The sequence below is a fragment of the Sorex fumeus genome, unplaced genomic scaffold (assembly GCF_029834395.1).
Source record: "Sorex fumeus unplaced genomic scaffold, SorFum_2.1 ptg000156l, whole genome shotgun sequence".
Classification (NCBI taxonomy): domain Eukaryota; kingdom Metazoa; phylum Chordata; class Mammalia; order Eulipotyphla; family Soricidae; genus Sorex; species Sorex fumeus.
Genome location: NW_026606213.1, coordinates 621,085 through 642,804, shown reverse-complemented (window position 1 = coordinate 642,804; position 21,720 = coordinate 621,085). Strand labels below are relative to the sequence as shown.

The following is a 21,720-nucleotide window of genomic DNA, read 5'->3' as shown; positions in this document are numbered from 1 at the left end:
GCATCCTCCCTGCTGTGATCTGGACTTTGCTGGAGTCCCGGGTTTACTCCCCACCCCCATCGAACTCTCGGAGCACTGCCAGGAGCAAACTCCAAGTACGGTCATGCGTGCCCCACCCCGGCCAACTCTCAGATTCTGTTGTTGGATTCCGGCCCATACACCCGGCTATGCTCAGTGCTTTCTCCTACCTGCTCAGGCGTCACTTCCGGTGGTGCCGTTGGACGAGCGGATACCAACCACAGAGGGTGCTGCGGACTGAACCCCAGTCAGCAATGTGCGAGGCAAACGTCTGCCCCACTGGACAACCCAGGCAGGTATGATTCCTTACGTCCCCTCCCCCATGCTGCTTGCTCCAATAGCCCCCCGGAAACAAGCCTCATTATCATTATTATTGTTGCTTTTTGGGTCACACCCAGCGATGCTCATGGGTTACTCCTGCCTCTGCACTCAGGAATTGCTCCTGGCGGTGCTCGGGGGACCATATGGGATGCTGGGAATCGAACCTGGGTCAGTCGCGGGCAAGGCAAATGCCTTATCCGCTGTGCTATAGCTCCAGCCCCGACAAGTCTCATCATTATTACTGTTCTGGGCCCACCACCCAGCGGGGCTCAGGGATCACTCCTAGCAGGTGCCGGGGGTCGAACCCGGGTCTGGGGAATGCAGGGCCAGAGCCCTCCCCACGGTGCCATGGCTCCGGTCTGAGCCTCGTGTCTTCCTAGGCAGGTGCAATGGACACAGGACACACTCCATCGTTGCTGCGAGGGTGGCAGGTGGGAGTGGGGAGGGAGTGTACTGAACCGTGCCTCAGTTTCCCTCCCTGGCCCATAAAGTGCTGATGCACCTCCCCCACGTGGGGGGGAGGCGGGGATACAGGAAGACTGGGCAGAGCTGGAAAGAGGAAGTGGCAGCGTTTCTCAGAGGTGGGATAGGTCAGTCTCGCTCTGACTGAATCTTGGGGCATTGTTCTCCAAATCTCTAATTGTGTCTCCCCTAACCTCCCTAGCGGAAGAGGGGGGCTCAATCCCCCCACCCCTGGGGCCACCACTCAAAGATTGTTTTTCTTTGAGACACACTGGCAGTGCTCAGGGCAGGCTCCCAGCTCTGTGCTCAGGGACCACTCCAGGTGGGAGGAACCCTAAGGGATGCTGGGGATTGAACCCAGGGCAGCCAAGTGCCATGTCAATGCCCTCCCGGCTGTCCCTGTTCTTCGGCCCCCGTGTGTGCTTCCCTAATTTGTGTGAGGGGGTGTTCAGAGGCACCCAGTCTGCTATTCAAGTAGAACAGCCACGGGGGCCAGAGCGATCGTACAGCGGGAAAGGTGTTCGCCTTGCCTGCAGCCGATCCAAGTTCAATCCCCGGCATCCCATATCGTCCCCCAAGCACCACCAGGAGGAATTCCTGGGTGCAGAGTCGGAAGGACTCAGAGAGCGGGAGATCTGCTGGCTGGCTGTTCCATCCCGGGCACCGGAAGGTCCCCCCAACAGAGCTCAGGATGAGCCCACAGTTGCACCACAGCCGCGCCACACACATAACACACACACCCGGAAAAAAATACATTTAAAAAAATGAACTGAAGGCTGGAGCGATAGCACAGCAGGTAGGGTGTTTGCCTTGCACATGGCCGACCCGGGTTCGATTCCCAGCATCCCAGATGGTCCCCTGAGCACCGTTAGGAGTGATTCCTGAGTGCAGAGCCAGGAGTAACCCCTGTGCATCGCCGGGTGTGACCCAAAAAGCAACAACAACAAAAAAATGAGCTGGGAGGCGCTGGCCTTGCATGTGCTCGATCCAGGTTTGATCCTCGGCATCCCACAGGCTCCCCCAATCCGCACCAGGAGTGACTCCTGAGCACAGAGCCAGGAGTCAGCTCTGAGTACCACTGGGTGTGGCCCCAAATTCACAAAAAAAATCATGCCCCCCCCCATAAAAAGGGGAAAAAAAACATTGAGGCACCGGAGTGATAGCACAGCAGGTAGGGCGTTTGCCTTGCATGCAGCCAACCTGGGTGCGATCCCGGCATCCCATATGGTCCCCTGAGCACTGCCACGAGTGGTTCCTGAGTGCATGAGCCAGGAATAACCCCTGAGCATTGCTGAGTGTGACGCAAAAAACAAAAAATAAAAGTTGGGTATGAAACTAGAGACATTGTGGTTCTGCTTCTGGGGTTAGGAGCATCCGGGGAAACGAGGAACGAAGAGGTGAGAGGGGCAGGAGCCTTCAAACTGCCTCTTGGAGTGGGGGCTGGAAGGGCGCGGGGGGTGGGGAGCACCCACTGTGCATGCCTCAGACCTAGGTTCAACCCCCGGCATCCCTCAGTGTCCCCTGAATGATTCAGTGGAGATTCCTGAGCAGAGAGTCAGGAGTCAGCCTGAAGCACCTCTGGGTGTGGCTCCCCCCAACCAAACCAAACATATTCTTGTCATTTAAATGTTGTTCGTAGGGGCTGGAGCGATAGCACAGTGGGTAGGGCATTTGCCTTGCACGCAGCCAACCCCGGTTCGATTCCCAGCATCCCATAGGGTCCCCCCCCCCCCCCCCCCGCCCTGAGCATCACCAGGAGTGGTTCCTGAGTACAGAGCCAGGAGTAACCTCTGAGCATCACCAGGTGTGACCCAAAGAGAAAAACAAATAAATGTTCATAAATCCTGCTACTCCCGAATCGGTGGTCGGGGATCTCTCCTGGCAGGCTCGGGATCAGACTTGGGCCTCTCGCCCACAAAGCGTGAGCTCGGCCACTGAAGCTGCTCTCCAGCCCAGTTTTCATCCTTGCGGGAACCAGGCCGGACCCCTGAAGATGCTGGGGCTGCTCAGGGGACCAGATGGATGTGTAACACACACACGTGCGCGCAGGACTGTGGGTGAAGTTTTATTCAGAAACAAAACCTGGCCCACCCCACTCCCACCCCTGCCCCCCAGACGCCCCCCTCAAGTGTAAGTCCAGTGACTAAAGCCTGTGGCCTCAGGGGCTTTGGCGCAGAAAAGTAAGGCATAAGGAAGAACTATTTCCCTGAAAAAGGAGTTGGGGGGAGGGGGGGAGGAAGAGAAAAAAAGAACCATCTAGAACATTCTGGGCGGGGGGAAGAAATCCTAATCCCTCCCAAATGTCCACCTTAAAGAGGGCTATAAGAACGATTTCCCGGAGGGGAAAAAAAAGAACCATCTAGAACACTCTAGGAAGCAATTTCTTTTATCCTCTAGAACCCTCACCCTAAGGATGGATGGGGGGGTATGCCGGTCTTGGGGACCACCGGCTCCCCCTGGAGAGAAGAGCGTGGGCCCGGCGGGAAGGGGGTGCCCGCAGCCTACTCGCGCGCCTCGGGCACCCTCTCGACGACCCCCGGGGCGAAGGGGCCCACCAGCCACGTGACGGGCACGTTCTGGGCCACGTAGTCCACCACGCGGTCCAGGGCCTCGCGCGCCTGGGCCAGCTGCCCGCGGCTCTGCTCCAGCGCGCCGGCCGTCAGCTCGCGGAAGGCCTGGACGCCCGCGAAGGTGGCCTGCAGCTGCTCCACGTGGCGGCCGGCCAGCCGCGCCTGCTCCTTCACGTGCGCCGGCAGCCCCTGCACGCTGGCGCCCAGCGAGCCCAGGGTGGCCTGCAGCTGCCCGGCCACGTCGCGGACCATGGTGAGCGTCTGCGACTCCACCTGCTGCTGGGGGGGAGGGAAGGGGGCGTCAGGGGGGACGCGGGTGCCAAAGGAAACCGGAACCCCAGGGACAGGCCAGCGAGGAGGGCGCTGGTCTTGCACACGGAGGACCAGGGTTCGAGTCCCAACGCCCCATGGGGTCCTCCGAGCCCCGCCAGGCGCGATCCCTGAGCACAGAGCCAGGAGTCGGCCCTGAGCACCGCCGGGTGTGGCCCCAAAATTTAAAAATATATATATATATATGGGGGGCTGGAGCAGGTAGGGCGTCTGCCTTTCAGGCGGATGACCCGGGTTCAATTCCCAGCATCGCATAGGGTCCCCCGAGCACTGCCAGGAGTAATCCCTAAGCGCAGAGTGAGGAGTAACCCCCGGCATCGCCGGGTGTGACCCCCAAACAAAAAATCAAAAAAAAACCCCCAAATATGGAGTATAAACGACTTAGTTTGAGTGGGGCCACAGCTCAAACCCGGGACGTCACATAGATGCCACCGGTGTGTCCAGGCCCCCCTTATGGTGGTGAACACATGGGGGCAGGATATGCACTAAGTCCCGCATCCAGGTTTACAGATCAGGAACAGGAGGGTCCGTGCTTGGCACAAGTCAAAGCGGGAGGACGGCCAGGAGGGGCACAGCCCAGGTCACTGCCAGGCAGGTGAACCTGAGACACGTCCCGAGATGCCAACGCTCCAGCCGCAGACGGCACACCCGTCCCCAACAGCGGCACCCCGGGGAAGGCTGCCCGGAGGTGGCGTCCCAGCATCCGAGGGCTACTCCCGGGAGCTAAGCGAAGGCCAAACATCCCAGACAGCAGAGTCCCTGGAGCAAAGGTGGGGTCGGGGGGAGTGGGCCTCACGAACCCTCACCCCGTTATTGGGGTGCCTACCTCTGGCCTGGCGGCGTCGGCGTCAGCGTCGGCGCCTGGGAGCTGCTTCTCCTGCCCGTCCACCAGCTTCTGACCCGCATCCTGCTTGGCCATTTCCATCTGGAGCCAGAGAGCCAAGGGAGAGCGAGGGAGAGAGCGGCAGGGTGAGGAGGGAGCAGGGCGAGGGGCTACCGGGAGCCTGCAACCCAGGGGGGTGCCCTGTAGCTGAGCGAGCGGGGAGGGCATCAGCCTGGCAGGCAGCTGACCCGGGTTCGATCCCTGGCACCCCCAGGGGCGGCCGATGACTGTCGCTCCCCGCCCCCGGGCCCCCTCCAGGCCGGGCCTCCCCGCCTCTGAGAGCCAAGGTGCGGCCAGGCGTCCCTCAAGGGAGACAGGCCGCGGGGTCCCAGGGGTCCCGGGGGCGCTCACCAGGCTGAGGGCCTGCGCCAGCTGCAACAGCGCCTCCTGCGCCTTCTGCCGGCTGAGCTGCAGCTTGCAGAGCGAGTGCTGGTAGGCGCGCTGGCGCAGCCGCTCGGACAGCGAGCCCAGGCGCACGAAGTAGCTCTGCTCCTGCCGCTGCTGCTGCAGGGACGCGATGTCCACGCCGTCCAGGGACGTGGCCAGGCGGCCTGCGGGGCGGGGCGGGGCACGGGGCGCCGTGAGCGGGGGCACAGCCCGGCCCGGCGGGGCCGAGGGTCTGTCTCCCGGGGCACCCCAGGTTCCACCCCATCATCTGGGCACCTCTGGCCTCTGCTCATCACAGAGCCTCTGGCAGAGCCTCACCAGCTGCTTTCAAGCGGTCTGGGACCAGGGGCCACAGAGATAGCACACGGGGAGGGCACCTGCCTGGCACGTGACCTGCCCGGGTTCGATCCCTGGCATCCCGTTGGGCTCCCCCCCTTCCCGAGTACCATCAGGAGTGGACCCTGAGCGCAGAGCCAGTAAGAACTTGTGAGCCCCGCTGAGCGTGACCCAAAAACAAGTAGATAGAAATAAATGAGATTTGGGCTGGAGCAATAGCACAGCGGGGAGGGCGTTTGCCTTGCACGCCGCTGACCCGGGTTCAATTCCCAGCATCCCATATGGGCCCCTGAGCACCGCCAGGAGTAACTCCTGAGTGCAGAGCCAGGAGGAACCCCTGTGCATCGCTGGGTGTGACCCAAAAAGCAAAAAAAATAATTTCCATTTCTTCCTGGGCTAGCCATATAAGGCAAAATAACAACTCCCGTCCCCCATCCATGCAGACAGGGGACCCCCTAGGTATCCTGCGTGGCTGGCTGGTGGGTTTTTTTTGGGGGAGGGCCATTGTCACCTCCACAAAAATAGCCCTCTGGATGCATTGTTTTGGCTGTGGCCAGAGACCTCACCAGGAAGCCCAGAGCTGGAGGGGAGAAAGGAGGGAACAACCGTTGGGGGGTCTTGGCCAAGCATGTTGCAGGCAGAGGAACGTGCTCATTTGCTTGCAAAGGTCCTAGGGCACAGGGCCAGAGCTAGTACTGCGGGTTCCTTAAAAAAACCCTAACTTTTGCCTTGGGTATGGCTGACCTGGGTTCAATCGCCAGCAGACCATATCGTCCCCCAAGCAAAATCAGGAGAGGTCCCAGAGAGCTGAGCTAGGAGTAAATCCTACGCATTTCCGGGTGTGGCCCCAGAACAAAGGAACAAAAAAACAAAAGGTCCTGATGGCCGAGGCACAAGGACAGTATCCACTAGTGAGGAGAAGCCGGCAACTACAAGGTCTGGTGCCGGAGCGGTATTACAGCGGGAAGGGAGTTGCCCTGCCTGGTGGCTGACCCAGGTTTGATCCCAGCATCCCAAACGGTCCCACAAACACCGCCAGGAGTAATTCCCGAGCGCGGAGCCAGGAGTAGCCCCTGAGCATCTCCGGGGGGTGTGACCAAAAAAGCTAAAAAAAAAAACCATAATATTTTAAAAAAATAATAAAGGTAAAAGGTAAAGGCCCTCCCGTTGATCGTCGATTTGCTCCAGTGGGCCCAGTAACGTCTCCATTGGAGACTTTGTTGTTACTGTGTCTGGCATATCGAATACCCTTGGTAGCTTGCCGGGCTCTCCGAGAGGGGCGGAGGAATCGAACTCGGGTCGGCCATGTTGGCCGCTTGTAAGGCGAACGCCCTACCGCTGTGCTATCGCTCCAGCCCTTAAAATTATTATTAAATTATTACTTATATTATATTATAATAATTATAAATTATTAAAATTAAAATTTTTATTTTAATAATAATTTAATAATAATTTGTTAATAATAAAATAAATTATTTATTAAAATTATTAAAATTAAAATTATTAAAAATAATAAATATAAGAAAATCTATAGAAGGAATGGGCACCCAGTCCCGTGGGCGCCCCTGGTGGTCACAGAGGGCAGGGCAGGCTGGGGGCCTGTGGAGGGGCCTGACTCCTGGCTCACTGGTACCCTCTGGTGGCCGCTCTGGTGGCCGCTGCCGGGAGGGCAGCCTGTAGGAGCAAGGGGACCAGAGGTGGAGGGGTGTGTGTGTGGGGTGAGGGGCGACTCACCCAGCTCCGCGTCCGTCATGGGCAGGTGGTTGTCCACCCACTCCTCCGACCTGCACAGGATCGTGTCCACTCCGCTCAGCACCAGCTGGCCCACGCGGGAATCCATGACCGACTGGACGCCGCTGGACACAGCACCCTTGGTCCTGTCCACGCCGCTCTGCACGGCGCCCCGGGTCGCGTCCACCGCCCCCGTCACGCAGGAGGCCACCGTGTCCTTGGCGCTGGACACGGCATCTCGGGCCTCCGATACCTTGGATGACACGAGCTCCCGGGTGTCGGCCAGAACCTGGGAGGAGGCGGGACCCCTGATCAGCACTTGAGTCCCGCCCCCCGCCCCCCCCCCAACGCCCCCCAGCCTCCTGGGTCCCGGTCAAGAATGGGGGTGTCGGGGCGGGAGCAACTGGACAGCCAGGAGGGCATTTGCCTTGCACACCGCCAACCCGGAATCCTCAGCATCCCATGCCATCCCCCCTCCCGCCCACCCCAGTGATGTCTGAGCACAGCAGGAGTACCACTGGGTGTGACCGGAAAAGACAGAAAAAAAAAAAAAGGAAAACGGAGGGTAGAAGGGGCTGAAGCACTAGCACAGCGGATAGGGCGGATAGGGCGTTTGCCTTGCATGTCGCTGACCCGGGTTCGATTCCCAGCATCCCATATGCTCCCCTGAGCACTGCCAGGAGTAACTCCTGAGTGCAGAGCCAGGAGGAACCCCTATGCATCGCCGGGTGTGACCCCGAAAATTAAAAAATAAAAAGAGAAAGGGCTCGGGGGTGAAGGGCGTGGGGTCTGCATGGTCCAGGACTCCGTTTCAAACCCCGATGCCACAAGGCAGGGTGTGCGCAAGGTGGCCACCTTGACTCTCCTACTATCCATCCCTTCAGCCCCCAGGACCTGACCCATCAACACCTAATGTCCTTCCTTTAGTTAGTTAGTTTTCGCCTTTTCAGGTCACACCCAGCGATGCTCAGGGATTACTCCTGGCTCTGTACTCGGCGCCCCTCCCCCTTGCACTTTATTTTAAAAGGCTTGTCTTCCTTTTGGTGGGGGATGGGGGCTTGGTCACCCCCAGAGGTGTTCAAGAGGCCTCACTCTTGAAGGCTCTGTGGGTCGGCCTCGAGTAAGGCAAGGCAAGCACTTGACCTTACCCCCTGTGGGATCTTTCTGGACAAGGGGCACACCCAAGGCCTTTGCAAGACCTCTCTGCAAAGTTAAAATGCTCAGCCCTCCCCGCCCTTCCTTGCCCGTCTAGGGACGGAGACCTCCGAGAATGAATCTTTTCTCTGGGAGAACCCAGCTGGGCCCTGAGCAAAAGGCCAGACCCAAACCTAGGAGCTTCCTCCTCCCACAGGAGTCGGGCGGGGGAAGGGGGGGTGGAGGGGGAAGCGGGGGGCCTCAGGGGGCCCAGCGCCGGGAGCGCAGGCCTCAGTCACGAGCTGGGAGAGGCAGAGCATCGGCCTGGGCTCGCCCCTTCTGTGAGCAGGAGGAATGTTGGTTCTCGCCCACCCCCCAGCGGGCCGGGTGCCCCATCATCCTCCTGGGAGCTCATCCTTCTCGCCTTCCTCCACCCCTGGCTCAAGTCCCAGCCCTGTCCCCGCCCCAGTCCCCATCTGCAGAGAGGGAGGAGAGTCTGCCGCCAACAGGGAATGCTTGAGAGGCCCCGAGAGCCCAGCAGAAAAGCCAGCGGGCACTGGGTCAGGGCTGGCGGAGAGGGCGAGGGCAGGGGAGAGGGACGGAGGCATGGAACGTCCGTCCCTCTGCCCCGTACCAGGCTCTGGTGGGCACGAACCGGAGTGACGGACGAGGCCCAAAGTCTGGGCCGTCAGCCCGGCGGGACGCAGAGTGGGGACCGTGGGCCGCGCCCCCGCCCAGTGCGGCAGGGCAGCTGAATGGAGAGAGGGAGGGCTTTCTTGGGGACACAATGGAACATTCTTCAGCCCAACACTGACTCCAGTGACAACGTGGGCAGGGCCTGGGGGCCGAGAGGCTGGACGCTGCGGCCCAGACACCCCCAGATGGGACCTGGGCGACCCGTCCCCAGGAGATGATCCCAGGAGCACCCTTCATGGAGACAGGAAGTGGACGGGGAGAGGGGGAAGGGGGAAGAGGGTATGGCCTCCAGAAGGCCCCTACAAGCACAGCCAGGAGTGATTCCTGAGCACTGCAGGGTGTGACCCCCAAACCAAACCAAAATAGAAAAATTAGATTAGTGGGGTTCCTGGGTCACCCAAGGCCACTGAGGCCAAAAAGAAAAGGAAAAGAGCGAACATTCCGGTGAACAGTACCAGTAACAAGGAATCTCGAGGGGGAGATTAGAACAGGAGCTGGGAAGGACGGTGCCAAGGCCCTGGGGTAGCCTAGGTCCTGGGGTCGGATGACTCGTTAGTTTCCTGCCCTCTGGCCCCACCCCCCTGCACCCCGGTTTCCCAGAATGACAGTCCCCCGGGGGGCTGAGGATTCACTCCAGCACCGGCCTAGCAGGTCTGAACACGGAGGCCAGAGAGGCGAGGCTGAGTCCATCTGGGACTGCCTCCAGAACATCCCGGGCACAGCCTGAGCTGGGAAGTGAGGACAGGGACAGTGGACCCGGCGGGAGGAAGCCGAGGCGGCCACCCTGACTGAGGCGGGGTCCTGCGCTGAGCCCCCGGCGTGGGGGTCGGGGCGCACCCGGTCACCTTCTCTGGCGGCTGCTGCAGAACCGACACGCTGTTCTCCAGCTTGTCCAGCCCCCGGTGTGCGTACTCACTGGCCGTATTGACTGGAGAAGGCACACAAGGAAACTGAAGTCAGGGTCCTGCCGGGAGCTCCGCCCCCGACCGCCCCCCACGCCCAGCCCCACCGCAGCTGGCACGCACCCCCCACCCGGGATCGATCCTTGGCACCCCGTAGGGTCCCCCACCGCCGGGCGCGGCCCCCAGACAGACAACAAAGCGAGGCTAGAGGGGACCCCTCCCCCCCGCACAGAGGGGGTGGGATGTGGGGGGTCCCACTCACTCTGGGGCTCCAGCTTGGCGAGGATGGGCTGCGCCCCGCTGACGGCGGCCTCCGAGAGTGTCCGCACGCCCTTCTCGGCCGTGTCGCACAAGGTCCGGACGTGCGGGTGGCTGTCCTTGGTGGCGTTGTAGGCGGTGGACAGCATGTGGCAGGTGGTGCTGATGACGGGGAGGCTGGCCACGCGCTCCCCGAAGCTGGCCTGCAGGGGGGAGGTGGGTGAGGAGGGCCCCTGGGGGGTGGGGGCGGCAGCTGGCCCCCCACAGGACCTCGCCGTCGGCCCCCTCTTCCCCGCCTGGACTCTTGCCCGTGAGAACCTGAGCCGCCAGCCCCTCACCCTGCTCCCCTGCCACGTGGGGCTCTGGGTAGTCAGGACTCCGTGTCCACGGCCAGTGCCACCACGTGCGGGCTGGGGGCACTCTGGAGGCACAGGGTGTCTGGGTGATGCCCAGGATCAAATGGGGGCCAGCAGGTGCAAGGCAGGAGCGACCCCCGCGTGATCTCTCTGGTAAGGGTTTGGGGGTCCCACGCGGCAGTGCCCGGGGCTTCCTCCTGGTTGTGCGCTCAAGGATCACTCCCGGCAGAGGCCGGGGATCCAACCAGAGTCAACCGCCTGCAAGCCAGCGCTAACCCCTGATCATTCCTCTCCCATCTCGCAAAAACGGTTTCGGTGTGATTCCACTGATGAGTCGTTGATCCACAGTTGTTGAGTGTAAAAAAGCCACTCAACAGGTCTGGGGTTTCCATATGGAAGGACGGAGATATCTTGAGTCAGAGCCAGGGGCTACCGAGAGGGTTCCAGCCGGGAGCCACCCCAGTGAAAGGCGCTCACTTGACCTTGAACGCAGAAGGTCCTGAGTGTCGGTTTGAATCGCCACACTGAAAAAGTGTGAAGCCAAACGGGAGCCAGAGAGACGGGACAGCGCAGGGAGCTGGGCCTGCACGAGGGGACCCCACCCTGTCCCGAGCGAGCCCCACCTGCAGTGATTCCTGAGCACAGAACCAAGAATCAGCCCCTGGCATTGACCAGACCAAACCAAAACACGCAAACAGAAAGAAAAAATAACGGTGGAAATCGCCGCTTTCGAACCCACACTTCCACGTAGCTGAGCCTCAAAGCTGCACGCAGGGGCCAGGGAAACAGTCCCAGGGGTCAGGCACTGGCCTTGCGTGTGGTCCCCTGAAGCCCACAGCGAGAACCCCACGCTAGGCACAGAGCCAGGTGTGGCCTTCAAACCAAAGCCTGCTCAGGGTGCAGGCGACAGCCCGGAAGGCGGGTCGCGGGCTCTGCAGGCAGGCTGAAGGTGCAGGCCTGGCTCTGCCTGCCACACCCCCAGCTCCTGGGCCACGCACCCACGGAACGCAGAACCCCCAAGCAACACCAACGCGAGGTGACTCACCCATCGGCCCACAGTGAAAAAAAACAGGGAGGTTCTGGGAAGGGGCTGATTGCTGAGAACGAGCTGCCTCAGGGAATAATCAGACTAATATGGGGGGGGCAGGGGGTTTCAGACATGTTGTGACCATGGGTAGGGGGAACCCCACTTCCCACAACCCCATGCTGGCTGGGGACCCCCGTAGTCTCTTCGGTGGTTCGTCCCTGGCCCGTTCACTGTGCTTTCGTGACCTTCCTGACCTGCTGCGTAGATCCCTCGGTCCCCACAGGCAGGCTAGCAGTGGCCTCCATCTCGCTGGTGGACATTTCTCAGAAGAGTCGCTGCGGGAAGAGGAAAGGAGCAAGGATGGTCCAGCGGGACCAGGTCTGTCCAGGCCCCGCCCCTGCCAGGCCCCGCCCATAGCTGCCAGGCCCCGCCCCTACGAGCCTCGCCCCGCCCACCCCGCCAGGCCACACCTCTGACCCACCACAACCAGCCCCGCCCCTACCAGGCAGGCCACGCCCCACCCCGCTACTCTCTGGTCTCCTGAGCCAACACAAACAGGCCCCGCCCCTACCAGCAGGCCACGCCCCACCCGGCTACTCTCTGATCTCCTGAGCCAATACAAACAGGCCCCGCCCCCACCAGGCAGGCCACGCCCCACCCCGGCTACTCTCTGGTCTCCTGAGCCAACAAACAGGCCCCGCCCCTACCAGCAGGCCACGCCCCACCCGGCTACTCTCTGGTCTCCTGAGCCAACAAACAGGCCCCGCCCCTACTAGGCAGGCCACGCCCCACCCCAGCTACTCTCTGGTCTCCTGAGCCAACAAACAGGCCCCGCCCCTACCAGCCGATCACACCCCACCCCGGCTACTGCCTGGTCTCCTGAGCCAACAGGCCCCGCCCCCACCAGGCAGGCCACGCCCAACTCCGGCTACTGCCTGGTCTCCTGAGCCAACAAACAGGCCCCACCCCTACCAGGCAGGCCACGCCCCACCCCGGCTACTCTCTGGTCTCCTGAGCCAACACAAACAGGCCCCGCCCCTACCAGGCAGGCCACGCCCCACCCCAGCTACTCTCTGGTCTCCTGACCCATCACAACCAGCCCCGCCCCTACCAGGCAGGCCACGCCCCACCCCGGCTACTGCCTGGTCTCCTGAGCCAACAAACAGGCCCCGCCCCTACCAGCAGGCCACGCCCCAATCGGTTACTCTCTGGTCTCCTGAGCCAACAAACAGGCCCCGCCCCTACCAGGCAGGCCACGCCCCACCCCGGCTACTCTCTGGTCTCCTGAGCCAACAACCAGCCCCGCCCCTACCAGGCAGGCCACGCCCCACCCCGGCTACTCTCTGGTCTCCTGAGCCAACAGGCCCCGCCCCTACCAGCAGGCCACGCCCCACCCCGCTACTGCCTGGTCCTTGAACCGAAAAAACCCAGGCTCTGCCCCAGCCCTGCCCTCCAAGCCTGCCCATGGCCCGGCCCCGCCCCGCCCCCCGGCCCTGCCCATGGCTCCACCCCACTCACAAGGCAGTGCCCAGACCGGACCCCCCCCCTCCCCGCAGGCCTGCCCCTCTAGCCCGGCTCTGTCCCTACTCCTCCGTTCACATCTGCCCTGGGACCCCCACTCCTTAGATGCCAGCCTGCCATCAGTCACCTCCCACCCAACACAGAGGGGGTCCCCTGCAGGAAAGCACGGTGGTTCAGTCTAGTTCGGGGAGTGTGTGTGGCGGGGAGTGGGGGCGGGGCGAGGGAAGGGGGTGGGGGCCTCCAATGGGGGTGGGGCACCCTCAGCGTCCAGGTCATCGGTCAGGTGCATCGCTCAGGAGGCCAAACCTCAGCCAAGCAAGCTGCCCACGAATGGCCCGGAAGGGCTGAGGAGGCGCCCTGGCCTCTTAGACCAGAAGGCGCCTTCCGGGACCCGAGCCACACGACAGCAGGGAGGGCGCTCGCCTGCAAGCCGCTGAGCCGGGGTCCACCCCCAGCGCCCACAGGGTCTCCCGGGCACTACCGGGAGCGAGTGTGATCCCTGTGAGTCCTGAGCACCACTGGGGGCGGCCCCCACAAAACACAACAGAGAGTCGCAGAAGCCTCTTGCAGGGACGGGTGGGGGGCAGGCAGGAAGCCGGGGGGTGCTGAAGCAAAACTGAGTCACAGACCAGGAAGCAGGGGGAAGGCCAAGGCAGGCCTGGAGAGAGGATCCGAGGCCCCACACGCACCCCAGGGAGCACCACCCAGCTCAGAGCCCGAGTAGAATTGGGCGAAGCCCCCAAACCGAGAGTAGCGGAAAACAACTGAGGCTGGAGAGGCGGTACAGATCTCCCTGAGCACTGAGCCAGGAGTCAGCCCTGAGTGCAGTCCAGGCGTTTGGCTGTCTTGTTTTGTTTCTTGAAGGGGACTTGGGTCACACCTGGCGGTGTGCAGGGCTGGCTCCTGGCTCTGCACTCAGGGATCCCTCTTGGTCACACGTGGGGGACTCTGTGGGATGCCCGGGTTCGGTGCCCGGGTCAGCAGCCTGCAACGCAAGCACCCTCCCGGCTCCCACCCCCAGAGCACAGCCCAGGTGTAGCCCAAAAGCCAAAACCAGAAACAAGAGCGAAATAAGAATAAAGGAAATTTACATGGAATGGACAAGGGGACAGGTGGTTTTTAGAGGCCAAAGGCCGGCTTGAGAGAAAGCACAGCTGGCATGCATGCTACCCACCTGGGTTCCATCCCAGGCCCCCCAAAGGGTCTCCCTCACCCCACCCAGAGTAAGTCCTGAGCACTGCTGGGTGTGGCACGTCCCCCCCCCCCCAAAAAAAATAAAAGGGAAAAAAAAAAGGAATAAGGAATTGTTTGAATTTGGCCGGAATCTATAAAGAGAAATCCGAGTTGGAGAGCTTGTGTGGGGGATCAGGTGCTGGCCTTACATATGGCTGGCCCGGGTTTAATTCCTGGCACCACATGGTCCCCTAAGCCCCACCAAGAGTCAACCCTGAGCACAGAGCATGCCAGGAAAAGCCCCTTTGGTCTGCTGGCTGCGGTTCAAGCCCCGCACTGCCCCCCAAAAGAGAGACGGACTAGAAGTACAAGCTGAGTAATAAATATGCTTGTATACAGCCGACCAGTTCGATCTCCCACCTCCACATACGTCCCCAGATCCCTGAGTGCTGCCCAGAGTGATCCCTCCACTCCGAGAGAAAACAAAAAAAAAGAACTCGAGAAAAACAGGAAGCTGTCCCGCAAACAGGAAGCTTCATTTCACCTTTCAGGAAGAAATGAAGACATTTCAGGCAGAGAAATAATGTTACCTGAGGACTACTCCACTGGGTACAAGGCAGGCCTCGCAAGCTCATGGATCCAGGTTTGATCCCTGGCATCCCATCTGGCCCCCCTGGAACCACCAGGATAATTTTTTTTTTCTTTTTGGGTCATACCCGGTGATGTACAGGGTTACTCCTGGCTCTGCACTCAGGAATTATACCTGGCGGTGCTCAGGGGACCATATGGGATGCTGGGAATCGAACCCGGGTTGGCCATGTGCAAGGCGAACGCCCTACTCACTGTGCTATCGCTCCAGCCCAATAAATTTTTTTTTGGTTTTGTCTCAGTTTTTTGATCTACAACCATTGGTGCTCAGGGCTTATTCCAGGCTCTGCACACACAAATTACTCCTGTCAGTGCTCGGGAGACCTTATGGGGTGCTGGGTCAGCTGCGTGCAAGGCCAGTGCCCTTCCGCTGGACTATCTCTACAGCCCCAAAGGAGTTAACTCCTAAATGCAGGTTCTGCATTTAGGAGTAAGCCCTAAGCCCTAATTTAGGAGTAAGCCCTAAGCATCCCCAGGTGTGGCCAGAAAACAAAAACAAAAACAACAAAAACGTTACCTGTTCCCAAAGCAAGTCCTGAAGCCGAGCTCAACTCAGAAAGCAGTTCCCCGGGCGGCCCCTGTGAGTCAGACTCAGGTGTGGGGCGCTGAGAGGCTCCAGGTGAACATGAACCCACAGTGTCCCGGGGTGTCAGGGGAGTCACGGGTCAGGCTCGTTTCCGGCTGGCGGAGCTGGGCTGAGCCATGGTCCGACCGGATTCCACACCCCTCTGGGCAAAGGGCCTCCATCTCTCTCTCCCGCAAAACTAGGCAAAAGGTGGCACAGGCCTCGAAGACTCTGGTTCAGAGACTCTGGACCGAACCAACCTCGAAGACGCCCTGAGACTTTGGACGTTTCATTCCAGAGGAGGGAAGGGTGGGGCAGTCTGGGCTCAGGCTGTCCCCTTGCTGCCACCACAAACCCGTCATTTGGTCTGTTCGGCTGTTTTGTTTGCTTCCCTCTGGGGGGCTACTTCCTGTGTGCTGCTTGGGTCTCCCTTTGGACGTTCTGGGGGGGGGGGACATCCTGGGGGGAGACATCTGAGCTGTCTCTCCAGCCCCAAAGACATTGTTCCCCCTTTTTTGGGGGGCTGGAGGTGGGGGCCATACCCAGCTGTGCTCAGGGCTGACTCCTGGCTCTGGGCTGAGGCTTGAGGTGCCCTGATCGAGCCGGGGTCAGCTTTGTGCAAGGAAAGTGCCCTACCCACTGTTAGGATCGCTCCAGTCCCCAGAAACTTATTTTGGACCCCACCTGGCGGGGCTCGGGGTTCCCCTGGGGTGCCTGGCATCAAACCAGGTAGGCTGCGTGCCAGGCAAGCATCTCACCCCACTGTACCATCCGGCCCCCCTCGAAAACTGCGCCTTGGGAGGGGACACCCGGCTGTGCTTAGGGACCACTGCAGGCACCGCTCGGGGGTGTGCCAGGGACTGCACCCCCAGTCTGCCCCGTGCAAGGCAGGCGCCCACCCCGCCGTCCTATGTCCCTGGTGGGCTCTTCTTCATCTGGGAGTTTTGCTAAGCTCCGACTTCCGAAGTCCACCCCCCCCCCCAACTCTGCCAACGAGACTGAGGTCCTGCACCTTCCGGACAAAGGTCCCAGGAACCCAGATAAGGGACAGCTGCAACCCACTGGCCACGGAAGGGGGCGGGGCCTCCCCGAGACACGCCCCCAGGGTCAGCCCCTAGGGGCCAGGCGGACCCCCCCACCCCCATCCAGCGCCCAAAAAAAAAAGCGTTGGCAGAAGGGAGGCGGAAAGAAGGTCACGCCCTGGAGAGGGTCCAGGCAGCAGGGGGCCAGCTGGACTGGCCAGCCCGTTTGCAGAGTCAAGGCAGGAGCTGGTTCGACTGGGGGCGGGGGGCATTTAGGTGTCCCCGCAAGCTACTTCGGGGGGCCCCACTTTCTAATCCCCTGCCCCTCCCCAGCACGAAAGTCGCAGGGATGCAGTCTCGGAAGTCCGAGCTTCTCCCAAAAGTTGAAAAGGGGGGAAGGCAAAGGGGTCATTCCGCGCGGACAGGGACCCCCCACCACCCCGGAGCCCAGGGGACCCCCCGCTCTGCCCCTTCCTCGCCGGGGGCACCCCGGAACTCGGAGGAACCCTCCCCGTCACCTACCTCGGTCGGAGACTCCCCCCTGCTGCTTCTCACCGTGGTCAGCCGGAAGCCCCGGGCGCGGGGTCCACTCTCCCGGCCAGTTCCCAAACCGTCCGGAGCGGCGGTGGGCGGCCTTTTATACCCGGGGGCGGGGTCTCCGGGAGTGACGGGCCGGCGGACCAATGCGGTGAGGGAGCTGGCCCGGCAGGCCACGCCCACGCCACGCCCCTTCTCCCGCGCGGGACGTTGAGCCACAGGTGCGGCTGGCACGGGAGGGTCCGCGCGCGCCCTCCGCGCTCGGCCCCCGGCGCAGCACGTGACCCGGCCCAGGGCGCCCCCTCGCTCTCCAGGGATCCTGCGACCTTGGGCCTGGGAGGCTGAGCACCCAGGGCCAGGAGTTTGGGGCGTCTGGAGCCCCCACATTCTGCAGGGGTGAAATGTGTGGGGTGGGTGGGTGGGTGGCCCGCGCCCCCAGCCTGAACCCCCCTCCGACCTAGGAGCAAGCGGGCTGGAGCCTCCTGAGGATGTCTGGGCGATGCCATGAAACCCAAGGGGCTGGAGAGGCTTAAATAGGGCAGGTGATGCTGATGCACAGACCCACCTGGGTTCCAACAGTGGCGTGCCACGGGGTCTCCCGAGCACCAACAGTGGTCCCTGTTCAGAGTTCAGAGCCCAGAGGAACCCCTGGACATCGCTGGGCGTAGCCCCAAAACACACCAAAAATAATTCATGAGGGGCTGGAGCCATAGCACAGCAGGGAGGGCGTTTGCCTTGCATGCAGCCAACCCGGGTTCGATTCCCAGCATCCCATATGGTCCCCTGAGCACCGCCAGGAGTAACTCCTGAGTGCAGAGCCAGGAGGAATCCCTGAGCATCGCCAGGTGTGACCCAAAAAGCAAAAAAAAATAATAATTAAAAATAATTAATGTGGGGGCTGGAGTGATAGCATAGGGGGTAGGGTGTCTGCCTTGCATGCGGCCGATCTGGGTTTGAATCCCAGCATCCCATATGGTCCCCAGAGCACCGTCAGGGGTAATTCCTGAGTGCATGAGCCAGGAGTAATTCCTGTGCAATGCCGGATGTGACCCAAAAAGCAATAAATAAATATTTTTTAAAAAAATAATTAATGAATCAATAAGGAAAGCTTATAGTCCCGTCCAACATAAGGTATCATTTTGTCATTTCTCCCTACACACACACACACACACACACACACACACACACCGCATTTTACAGGCCAGAAATCAGACTCAGAGACAGATAGCCATGGGCAGTACAGAAAGCAATCTTCAGATTTTTTTCAGCTCCTGGGCCAACCCTTTCCTGAAGCTGGTTATTTTGTTTGTTTTAGTTTTTTTTTTCTTTTTTGCTTTTTGGGTCAAACCCGGAGATGCACAGGGGTTAGTCCTGGCTCTGCACTCAGGAATTACTCCTGGCGGTGCTCAGGGGACCCTATGGGATGCTGGGGATCGAACCTGGGTCGGTTGCGAGTGATAGCAAATGCCCTACCGGCTGTGCTATCACTCCAGCCCCCCTGAAGCAAGTTTTGTGGTTGATCTGAGATTCCGTGAATTGAGCAGGGTAGTGTGTGTGTGTGTGTGTGTGTGTGTGAGAGAGAGAGAGAGAGAGAGAGAGAGAGAGAGAGAGAGAGATGCCTGGAATCCTGGGTGTGATACATGCACAGCACTACGCTCCCTACCGCTAAAGCACCCCCCCAGCCTGGGTACCCCTATTTTGGGGGGAGTATGAAAAAACATTTTTTGGCTCAAATCAGGTGGATGCTCAGGGCTTCCTCCTGGCTCTGCACTCAGGAATCACTCCTGGCTGTGCTCCGGGACCCTTTGAGATGCTGGGGATCGAACCCAGGCCAGCCGTTTGCAAGGCAAGTGCCCTCCCGGCTTTTACTACTGCTCTAGCCCCTCAATACCCCATTTGATTAAGTACTTGCCCCCCATCTGCCCGCCAACCCTGCCCTGAACCACAGAGAGGCGGAGAAGGAGCCGTGGTTGCCTGAGCTTTTCCGCTGACCTGAGCCCTGACGTCCATCCGTTTTTCTGGAGGAGCAAACCCAGCCTCCAGATGGTCCTGTCACTCGCCCAGGGTGACACAACCAGGACTGGGTAACCTCAGAAGCTGCCCGCCTCTCCCCCACCCTCGCTGGGTTCACTCACCCACCAGCCCCTCCCCCTGCTCCTTCTCCTCCTCCTCCCCAGCCTCCTCCTCCTCCCCCTGCGCTCCCTCTCCTTGCCCCCTCCCATCCCCTCTCCCTCCCCTCCTTCCCCTCCACACCCTCCTTCTCCTTCTCCTCCCCCTCCTCCCCCCTCCTCCCCCTCCTCCCCCTCGGCCCTCCTCCCCGCGGGGAGGACTCTAAACATTCCCACTTTTTTGGCCGCTGAGGCTACAGGACTTGGCAGATAGAGTGCCACGAGGTGGCACTGTGGGCCCCCAGATCTGGTCTACACCAGCTCCAGATTCATGCGTCTCTGTCCTCTGGGCCCTTTCGCTCTGTCCATCCGCCTGTCCGTGCCCGTGTTCATAGGCTGTGATGCCTGGGCACAGCCTGGGATGTGCGAGCCCCGTCGGGTCTGGCGTTGCAGACCCAGCGAGTCACTGGACGCCCGATGATGCCGCCAAGGATGAGCTTGGTTCAAAGTGATTCTCAGGGGAGTCCTGGGCTCCCCACCCGGTGGCGAGATGCTCTGGGAGCCCACCTTGAAAGTTATGCCCCCTGGGCTGAAGCACTTGTACCATTGAAGGCCTTTCGTCCTGCAAAAGAGAAAAAGCAACAGAACAGATCGTCTTTTTTTTTCTTAGGGGTGCTCTGGGTTCTCCTTGGCTCTGCACTCAGGGGTCATTCTGGCAACGCTTGGGGGACCATATGGGGTGCTTGGGATTGAACCCAGGTCCGTTGCCTGCATGCAAGGCCCTTCCCTCTGTGCAATCTCTCCAGCCCAGACAAATGGTCTTTTATTATTATTATTATTATTATTATTATTATTATTGCTTTTTGTGTCACACCCGGCGCTGCCCAGGGGTTACTCCTGGCTCTGCACTCAGGAATCACTCCTGGCGGTGCTCAGGGGACCCTATGGGATGCTGGGAATCGAACCGGGTTGGCTGACGTGCAAGGCAAACGCCCTACCCGCTGTGCTATGGCTCCAGCCCCGACAAATGGTCTTTTAAAGCTGCATCAGCTTTATTTGATTTACCTGTTGCCTTTTTTTTTTCTTTTTGGCATTTGGGCCAACACCCAGAAGTTCTCAGAGGTGACTCCTGGCTCCACACTCCTGGGATCACTCTTTGCAGGCCTTAGGGGGCCATATGGGATTCCAGGGATCAAACCTGGGTCGGCCACTTCAAAGCAAATGTCCTACCCATTGTCCTATACCTCCTCCAGGCCCGTTTCTTGTTTCTTCTGCTTTAGGAGAAAATGAGGCTCTGGAGAGGCCGCCCTGGGGTGAAGGGGTTTGTTTTGCACGTGGCAAAAATCCAGATTCAATGGATTTGAGCCCAGCACCTCATCTGGTCTCTTGGCCTCTGCCAGGAGTGATTCCCGAGTGAAGAGCTAGGAGTCAGTCCTGAGCACTACCTGGCAAGGCAAAACAAAACAAAATGTCTCTAGTATTTCACAGGGTTTTAGTTTCCGTTCTATGTGGTGCCAGGGATCGAGCCCTGGACCTCCACATGAGACACGGTGCTCTCCCTCGGAGTGACATTTCCACTGCGAATTTTTTTTTCCTTTTTGGGTCACACCCGGCGATGCTCAGGGGTTCCTCCTGGTTCTGCACTCAGGAATCACTCCTGGCGGTGCTCGGGGGACCCTGTGGGATGCTGGGGATCGAACCCGGGTCGGCCGCATGCAAGGCAGACGCCCTACCCGCTGTGCTATCTCTCCAGCCCACTGCGGGGGATTTTAGAAGGTCATATCAGCATGGAGTGTGCCCTCTCAGAAAACGGGGAAGGAGGAGCAAGCAAGGGAACTTTCTGGGGAGCTAACATCTGAGCTGCAACGTGGAAAAGAAGAGGCAGTGTTGTGGAATTAGCTGCGGGCTCTCTGGTGCAGGTGTCGGCCTGGCGATTTGCAGTGCCAAGGTCCTGGGGCAGGATGGGATCTGTTGTGTGGGAATAACAGCAAGGAGGTCCGAGGGCTGAGGCAGGAAGAAGAGAGACCGAAAGGGGTACACTGGGTTTTGTCTTGAGTCGGCTTGGTTTTTGGGGGGTGATGTCTAGTGGCTCTGAGGCTTCTCTCCTGCCTCTGCGCTCAGGGGTCCCTCCTGGTGGGGCTCAAGAATTCTCTGCAGTGCCGGGGATCAAACCCGGGTCAGGCACATGCAGTGGAAACAAGTGCCTTCTTCCTTGCTGTACTGGGGACTTTTTTTCCGGCAGTTGAAACTAAGCCTCCCCCGCCCCGCCCATCCCAGCTGCCCCAAGGTGCCCCTCTGGTCGGGGCGCTCTGCGGGGTGGAGGATCTGAGGGGCCAGACCTGTCTTCCGGCTGCCTTGCAGCGGGAACCCGGGGTCTTTCAACACGCAGGCCCTGGCCTGTCCCCACCTCCTCCTCTCCCGGCCTGGCGGAACTGGGGGAGGGGAGAGAGTCCGAGAGGTTCGGTGGGGGTCGGTCAGTCTATTTCGGTGGCCCTTCCCAGATCTGACGGGTGGGTCCCCCTGGGCACCCGCAGCTCCAGAAAGCCAGACAGGGTGTTTGGGCGTCCGGGAGGCCTCCACCAGGCCTTTGTCCCCGAGTCCTGAGTCCCAGAGGACAGAGAGAAAGAAGCTGGCGGAGGTCCCCAGGCCGCTGAGAGATACTGCAGTTCCCGGCAAAGCGCCAGCAGACGGAGGCCTGGACAGGTGACCCAGGGAGGCGTCCCCTGGGCACCGTG

General features: G+C 60.5%; 1 protein-coding gene across 3 annotated transcripts; it reads right to left on the bottom strand.

The window, feature by feature from the left end:
* Positions 1-3,287: 3,287 nt before the first annotated feature.
* On the bottom strand, positions 3,288-16,994 carry PLIN3 (perilipin 3). 3 transcript variants are annotated; one of them, XM_056107252.1, is made up of 8 exons: positions 16,863-16,994; positions 11,666-11,746; positions 10,033-10,231; positions 9,714-9,796; positions 7,042-7,327; positions 4,936-5,135; positions 4,528-4,626; positions 3,288-3,647 (listed from the first exon to the last, which is right to left on the bottom strand). In XM_056107252.1, exons 2-8 carry the CDS (start codon positions 11,729-11,731, stop codon positions 3,303-3,305), a joined length of 1,278 nt encoding a protein of 425 aa, XP_055963227.1. In that variant the 5' UTR covers positions 11,732-11,746; positions 16,863-16,994; the 3' UTR covers positions 3,288-3,302. The 3 variants fall into 3 exon arrangements, with proteins under 3 accessions (XP_055963227.1, XP_055963230.1, XP_055963228.1); XM_056107255.1 differs by having other exon boundaries at positions 16,896-16,949; XM_056107253.1 differs by lacking the exon at positions 16,863-16,994 and adding an exon at positions 15,271-15,370.
* Positions 16,995-21,720: the final 4,726 nt, after the last annotated feature.

Bases quoted from the DNA above. Each gene is read 5' to 3' on its own strand.
- PLIN3 (XM_056107252.1), bottom strand. From the start codon at position 11,731: ATGTCCACCAGCGAGATGGAGGCCACTGCTAGCCTGCCTGTGGGGACC. The intron at 9,797-10,032 runs GTGAGTGGGACC...TGCCTTCTCCAG, and splicing joins CGCCAAGCTGGAGCCCCAGA to TCAATACGGCCAGTGAGTAC. The intron at 4,627-4,935 runs GTGAGCGCCCCC...CTCTGGCTCCAG, and splicing joins TGGCGCAGGCCCTCAGCCTG to ATGGAAATGGCCAAGCAGGA.